The sequence below is a fragment of the Astatotilapia calliptera genome, chromosome 18 (assembly GCF_900246225.1).
Source record: "Astatotilapia calliptera chromosome 18, fAstCal1.2, whole genome shotgun sequence".
NCBI classification, from domain to species: Eukaryota; Metazoa; Chordata; class Actinopteri; order Cichliformes; family Cichlidae; genus Astatotilapia; species Astatotilapia calliptera.
The window spans coordinates 27,327,328-27,334,440 of record NC_039319.1 but is presented as its reverse complement, the minus strand read 5'-3'; the positions used below and the strand labels follow the sequence as shown (position 1 = coordinate 27,334,440).

Genomic DNA, 7,113 nt, shown 5'->3' with positions numbered 1-7,113 from the left:
CCTGGGCCTAATGTCACCATTGATGAACAGCTGATCCCATTTAGTTGTGAAACATATTGCTTCACGTGTAAATGTGTTGTCTTTCCACTCACTCCACTTGATTATAACTGATCTATTTTTTATAACATTTTATAAAAAAAATTAAAAAAAAGAGACACATATTAATTCATAAATGTGATCTAACAAAGGTAAAGGGAAAAAATTAACCATGTTTACTGTTCATATGGCTTGTAATTGGGATGAAGTAAACATCTGTTGAGTAATTTAACATAAAATTGTTTGATAGTGTTAATTTGGAAAGCCAAAACTCTAGCGGGTCCACCAGACCCATGAACACTGGCTGAGTAACAAAAATATGAACACCACACAAGGGTTAAATTTAAAAAGAACATCTTCATATGTGGATCTTATTTTCCTCTGAAACAAAAATAAGGTAAAACAAACAAACTGCTAATTCTTTGTTTTTACATTCATCAGCCCAAATGGCAAAGAGAAATTAAAAATGCATGTAATGAAAGAGTTTGGGTCTTAGGAGGTTAAACATCCTGCTGTGGGTTTGTTTAATGTGTTTCTGTGTTTAAAATAATAAAGTCACACCGTCGAAACAAATGAAAAATTACGTTTAGTTGAAAGTAAAAAGTTTCTAACTCTTATTCCAAAGCTGAAATGGCAGTAGTTTTTTTTATTACTTTGTTTACTGTATTTTTTTTATTTTTTTAGTTGTTGATTCTTTTTTTTACACTTTACGTTGTAACGTCTGTTCCGAACTTAAAATATGAGCATAACAACAGTGTACGAACTGTGTAATAAAATACAGTTGAGCCAGGTCTTTACGCTACCCTTTATTATTTAGATTTTTCGGAGGCGTGGTGCGTTTACAAAAGTAAATGGGACTCGTTGTGTACGGGCTGCCCCGTAAAACAAAACGAACCTCCCTGATGAACCTACTGGCCCAGCGCTCCTCGCGATATGAACAGCGTGCTTCAGGAAGAAGTTGGCGCCTGAAGCCGTATATTCGGTTAGCTACTACACTAGCCGATATTATGAACGAATTAGCTGTTCATGTTGCGTTTTCCTTCCATCGTTGCTAATGAATTCCACAATGAATGATATGGGTAAGTGTTACCTCGTGGAGAGCAACAACATGTTGTATTTTCGCTTGTTATGTGGTTAGCCGACTAGCCAAAGAGAAGGATTACTGGGAGCTGAGGAGGCCTCGACTAATCTCTGGAACAAGAATTGTTTTGCTCCCCGTTAAGCCGGGTTTTGCCCTGTAGCCAGCAAGTTAGCTGATGCTCTAGATATGGAAGAAACAGTGGGGATTGTCCGCGTTTCCAAACATTTTATTTGCATGAAAAGGCTTGCTTCAGTGTATCAAATGCGGTTAAAAAATCGGTCTATTAACAGGCATTTATAACGCGATTCCTTTTAAATAAAGTAACTAGCGTTAAGCTACCACTAGCTGTTTACCCATCTAACCTGCTCATGCCTCCGTAATAAACTCACATCGTCTCTTTGTCTTTGTGGTTAATTTAGTGTAAAACAACTGAATTTTATCCTATTTATGCACACAAACCTGGTGCTTTAGGCTAAGGACGGGCTGTAGTCTTGTGTTTCTGCAGCTCATGGATGGACAGTAGCGATGGTGAACAGACGGTGCTGACAAGTGGTTTTATTGTACAAAAAACAGTATCTCCCACTCATTTACCTTCTTCCTATTGACATATTTAAGGCACGGTCAACTATTTACATTAATAACATTTAATCTAGCCTTTGAAACAACGAAGGGGATCTCTGTTCTGCCTCAAAGTTAAATATTCTCATGTAAACTCGGGTCCACAGAGGGGTACCAGGTTCTTAATTAACCTGACTGACAGCCTGTTTGACCCAGTCTGTTTTCTCTCCAAAGAATTCAGTGTTCCCCTGTCCTCGCTGGCTCTCCTGGTCCCACCACTCCGCCTTATGTCTGCTGTGATGTGGGAAGTGGTGCGCCAGCGGAACATAAAGCACTATGGGAAACTGGAGGAGTTTGTGTCCATGGTAACAGATGCAGTTCCTGAACTGATGAGTAAGAGGGAAGGGAGGCTGCTCTCACTGGGTCTGAGAGCAAGGGTAAGTGAAATGTCTGGATCGCATGACGTGTGTAAAAGGAGCTATTCAAATGAGACGAGGACGCGAGGCACGTGTTAATATTATAAACTACGCTTCTTCTAGACAACTCTTGAACTGCTGCGTTCTGAACACCCTGAAGATCTCAAGGCGGTTCAGAGCCACCTTAACCGAATCCAATCTTCCTGCATCGAGGAGGTGGGTGAGCCTGTTAGCGTATTTTAATTTGGAATATATAAATGGCTAATTTGTAAAAATCAAAAAATGATGAAAACATAACTGTTTTCAGGATTGTTCAAACAAATTGATTTTTTTAAAGAAGTAATTCAACAGTAATAATGAAAATAATTATTAGCTGTTGACCTATGACCTGTCCTGTGGTTATCTAGACCAATGATCCTGTAATTGAAGCACCAGAGGCAAACTTTATGAAGTTGGTGCAAGGCCTCATTGAAGACACGGATGGCAGAGAACACTTTCTCAAGGTAAAGTTGGGACTGACAATGTTTGAATCACATTTAAAAATGTGATTATAATAACATGTGTAAAAGGACGAGGTTGTATGTTGACAGTACAGATCTTTTTTTTTTTTCTTTTTTTCCCATGTGGCAGAATGTGTTTCCTGTGGAGTACGGCCCTGACTTTGATACGGCGCTCGAGACCCTAGTTTGTGAGTTTTTCACAAGACTCGAGGAGCTGCTGCCAATACCAGATTTCAAACAGGTACAGAGAGGATCTTTTTAAGATGATAAAATAAAGGAGCGCTTTTAAATGTGCTTTTTTTGTGCCTGTGTCTCACAGACTGCATCCTGGATTAGTGCTGCCCCTTCAGTCCTAGAGGAGTATATGCAGTGCGTGTCCAACGGAGAGGACCTTAAATTTCTTCTCCAGAGTAAACAGTGCCACGGGAAATTAGCAAAGAGCAGCATTGGTATGCATATACTAGTCAGTGCATCTTCTTTTAGTTCAAGATGTGGGACTATATTAATATTTGTTTCCTGTTTCTTTTCATGCAGCTCCATTTCAGTCAGATGATCTTCTGATCCCCTCGCTGTCTCTCCCTCCATCTCTGGAAGTAGCCATCGCTTCCCACCCGAGTGCTTGTGATGATGAAAATAATGACGTCCCTCAGATTGTCATGTTTGACGAAGAGCTGTCCACAAACCCTTCCACCTCAGCTGACTTTCCCGAATCTCCAAAAAGGGCCGATGTTACTTCGTCTCCGCGCAGGAGACAGCAGTCAGGAATCCATAAATGCCCCGAGTGTGACAAGTGCTTCAAGCATCACTCTGTCCTCATTGAACATCAGAGAGTCCACAGCGGGCTGCAGCCCTACAACTGCTCTGAGTGCGGGAGGGCTTTCCGAACAGCCACTCTGCTTGCTGGACACAGGCTGCGGAAATGCAAAAATGCGGCATATCTTTGCATCAAATGCGGGAACAGTTTTCCAACGTCACTGGAGAAATTCAGACATCACTGCCCGAAACGAGGACGTAACTACGACTGCGGGCAGTGTGGAAAGAGTTTTCCAAAGTCCAGCAGCCTGAAGGAACATCTGCTAACTCATGTTCAAAGCCGCCTTTTCAAGTGTAGCCACTGCGGGATTGGTTTTTCAGGAATAGGTGACCTGAAGTACCATCAGCAAGTTGATCATGAGAAGCCTTATCAGTGTAAGCAATGTGGAAAGAGCTTCATCTCCTCAAAGAGTCTGGACAAACACCAACAAAGGCATGAAGAGGTTGGTGAAATGGACACCCTCAAGTTAATGAGTGGAGATAAACACAGGAAAAGTGGCTCGAGTCATCGGACATCAGTGTCTCTTTCCTCCAGGAAGAGGTCCGTCAAAGCAGTCTACCAGCGAGGAAGAGTCACCCATAACTGTCCGCTGTGTGGCAGGAGCTTCAAATATCGCTTTGAGTTTCTTGAACACCAGAGATTCCACACAGCTGTGAAGCCTTACAAATGCTCTCAGTGTGGAAAAGCCTTCCGCACCGAGGCTCACCTGTCAGGGCACAGGAAGAGGAAGTGTAAAAACGCCGCCCACATTTGCACCAAGTGTGGGTGCCAGTTCAGGTCCATGCACGAGCGCGTCAGACACCAGTGTGTCCAGTTGCTGACGAAATATGAATGCTCTCATTGCGGGAAGACCTTCAAGATGGCTCATCTGTTGAGGAACCATCAGATGAGTGAACATCAGCTCCCCTACAGCCCCAACCATCGCTTCAGGTGTAGATACTGTAACGAGACCTTTCCTGGGATCAGCGAGCTCAAGTACCATCAGAGGGTCGACCACGAGAAACCGTATCAGTGTCAGGAATGCGGCAAATGTTTCCTCTCCGAAAAATGCCTGGCCAATCACGAGCTCCGCCACAACGACGACAGACCGGAGAGCTGCCTGGTGTGTGGCCGCGGCTTCAGAAACCGCTATGATTTGAAGCAACACATGCGCACTCACACGGGAGAGCGGCCCTACCAGTGCACTCACTGCTCGCAGTGCTTCTCCACGGCCGGAGGACTGAGGAGTCACACCAGGGTTCACACGGGCGAGAAACCGCACGTTTGCCCAGACTGCGGGAAGGCTTTCTCCCAGATGGGGGCGATGCGCACGCACAGGCTCACTCACACGGGAGAGAGGCCGTTCAAGTGCACGGTCTGTGGCAAAGGTTTCACAATGGCGCACAAAGTCACAGTTCACATGCGCGTGCACACGGGGGAGCGGCCGTACGTGTGCTCCCAGTGTGGGAAGGCCTTCTCAGACGGAAGCGTGTTGAAGCAGCACATGCTGAACCACTCGGGGGTGCGACCGTATCACTGCCAGATCTGCCCCAAGACTTACACCTGTCTGAACCACCTGAGGAGGCACCTGAAAAGCCACTCAAACATGAGCTGAAGCAGGCATGAAGGAAAACTGACATTATCTAAGAAACTTTCAATGGACCAACTAAACCAAGCAATACGGGAATGATGCCGATTGGCTGTTGTAGAAAGTGAGGCGAGGAGATTCGGCTCCTGTTCTTCATCCATTAGTTCGAGATTGTTCCAACCAGCACAAACAAATTCTTCCCTCTTTTCCCATCTGGCTTTGGTTGTTTTGTTTTGTTTTGTTTTGTTTTTTCTTCTGTGCATCAGTTTCTCAAGCGTGAATGCAATGAGATGTTAGTTGGAACTTACTTTTTCCAGACCTCCCTAATAGTTACAGAGATAAATATTTGTCTGAACTTCTGATTATTGATCGTGATTCTTAGTGTCGGTTGTGACAGTTGTTAGACCCAGCTCTCGATCACCACACTTGTGAAAATGATGAGGTTACCGTGATTAACTGACCGGGGCAGACTGCAGCTCTGATGATGATAAGATTCAACGCTGTCTCCTAAACATCACAATCCCCCCTGCAGCTAAGCTGACAGTTAAGTTGGATGACAAAGCATAGATATAAAGGGTTCAGCAGAGATTTGTTGCTACGTTGCACATTTGAGAGCACAGGGGCATACATCCCTCTTCTGGGCCTGAGCCACAAGACTTTAAGCCAGGAAATTTGACTCACATGTTGGCCCTTTGTATTTGTTAACTTAGTTTCATGATTTTTTTTAAAACCTTGGTTAGTGTCAGACCCAAAACGGCTTGGTTCAGTTTCAAAATAAGCAGCGCGGTTTGGGTTTAAATTGGCCTTTTTTTTACAATTGTAATCACACAGAAGCTTCTCCTCTCTTTCCTAAGTCATGAGTAACCACAATGTCTAATATATATATTGGTTGTCTAATAAGAAGCAGTCAAAAGGAATGCCAGAGACCGAAAGGGCAAATGTGATTATTTGAGATTGCAGTTTGTCATGCGAGGGGTGTAATTTTCAGAAGGCAAGGCTCATTTGTTTAGTAAATGTTTGCAGTAAAAGCTAGAGTAAATACTGAACAGAGCTGCAGCAGAGTCGGGTCCTGTGTGGATTGTCAGTGCTTTCTTGGCTAATGTTAAGAGTCAGCTAAGAATGTGCCATGTGAAGTGTCACCTCAGGTGCTGCCAGAGCATTTAAGCATTATATCTGGTCTACACAAACACCAGCTCTGCTTCACATGGATCAGGGGAGACGGATAAAAGGAGTTCAGAGAATATTTTGTCACTGAGATGATTGGGGTGGGGGGGGCATGTGCTGTATGTCTGAAGTGGATGAAGATATAGTTTGGGAAAAGGAGGTAAAAGTTGCAGAGGTGGAAAAAATGTTCTCTGTAAATATGCTGGATGACAAATAAGTGTGAGTTTGTAAAAGTTAAAAAGCCCATTTTCTTTTTGTTGTTTTGTTTTTTTCACCTTTTGTATTCTCTCTGTGGTTTGAAAGGTTTGTGAATTTCAGATTAAATTCCCTTCGTTACTCCTTATCTCGGTTAAGTTTTTTTTCTTTCTCAGAAAAACAAAAGGTGTCTGTATTAGACTTCAGTTTCACTAGATGGCAGTAGGTGACTATTAAGCAGTTTGCCATGCACTGATGCGTGTTAGTTAACCAGCAGAGCTGATATAATGACTGTCTATCATCAAATTATTTATTTGTCAGGAAAACAAATACAGCTTTGCAGCTGTGGCCCATGTCCCCTTTATCTGCTTTCTTTGGCACAGCTTGGAAGTTTGATTAAAGCACAGTTTCTTCTCGTTTCCTCATTTCCTCACTGGGGTCCCGCCATTTCTGAAGTGTTTAAAGGCGGCATAAAAAGCATCACCACATTTTTATCTAGCTTTTAAATTCAATTCTCTACTTTGCGTCCAGCTAAAAAACAGCTGGATTCGGACCACTTTGTTCCCAGTTTTGTGTTTTAACTTGAAATTCAGGCAAACATGATGTGTCATTATGTAAGAGACGCATTACCATTAATTTCTTCCATCTGTGCTGAGTTTTATGGGATTTTTTTTCCTTTGGGGAAAAAAAGAAGCTCTGTTTGTCTTTTTTCAACTTCAGGTTTTTTTCTTACTCCCCATCCCAGTTACATCTCATCCATGCTCACTCGTCCATAGCAACCT

The 7,113-nt window shown here is 43.1% G+C and overlaps 1 protein-coding gene across 1 annotated transcript; it reads left to right on the top strand.

Moving 5' to 3' along the window:
- The first annotated feature begins 811 nt into the window (after positions 1–811).
- Positions 812–6,750, top strand: LOC113010079 (zinc finger protein 420-like). Its single transcript, XM_026148914.1, has 7 exons — positions 812–1,115; positions 1,910–2,112; positions 2,215–2,307; positions 2,499–2,594; positions 2,722–2,832; positions 2,911–3,040; positions 3,126–6,750. The coding sequence occupies exons 1-7, from the start codon at positions 1,091–1,093 to the stop codon at positions 4,997–4,999; spliced, it is 2,532 nt and encodes an 843-aa protein (XP_026004699.1). The 5' UTR covers positions 812–1,090; the 3' UTR covers positions 5,000–6,750.
- Positions 6,751–7,113: the final 363 nt, after the last annotated feature.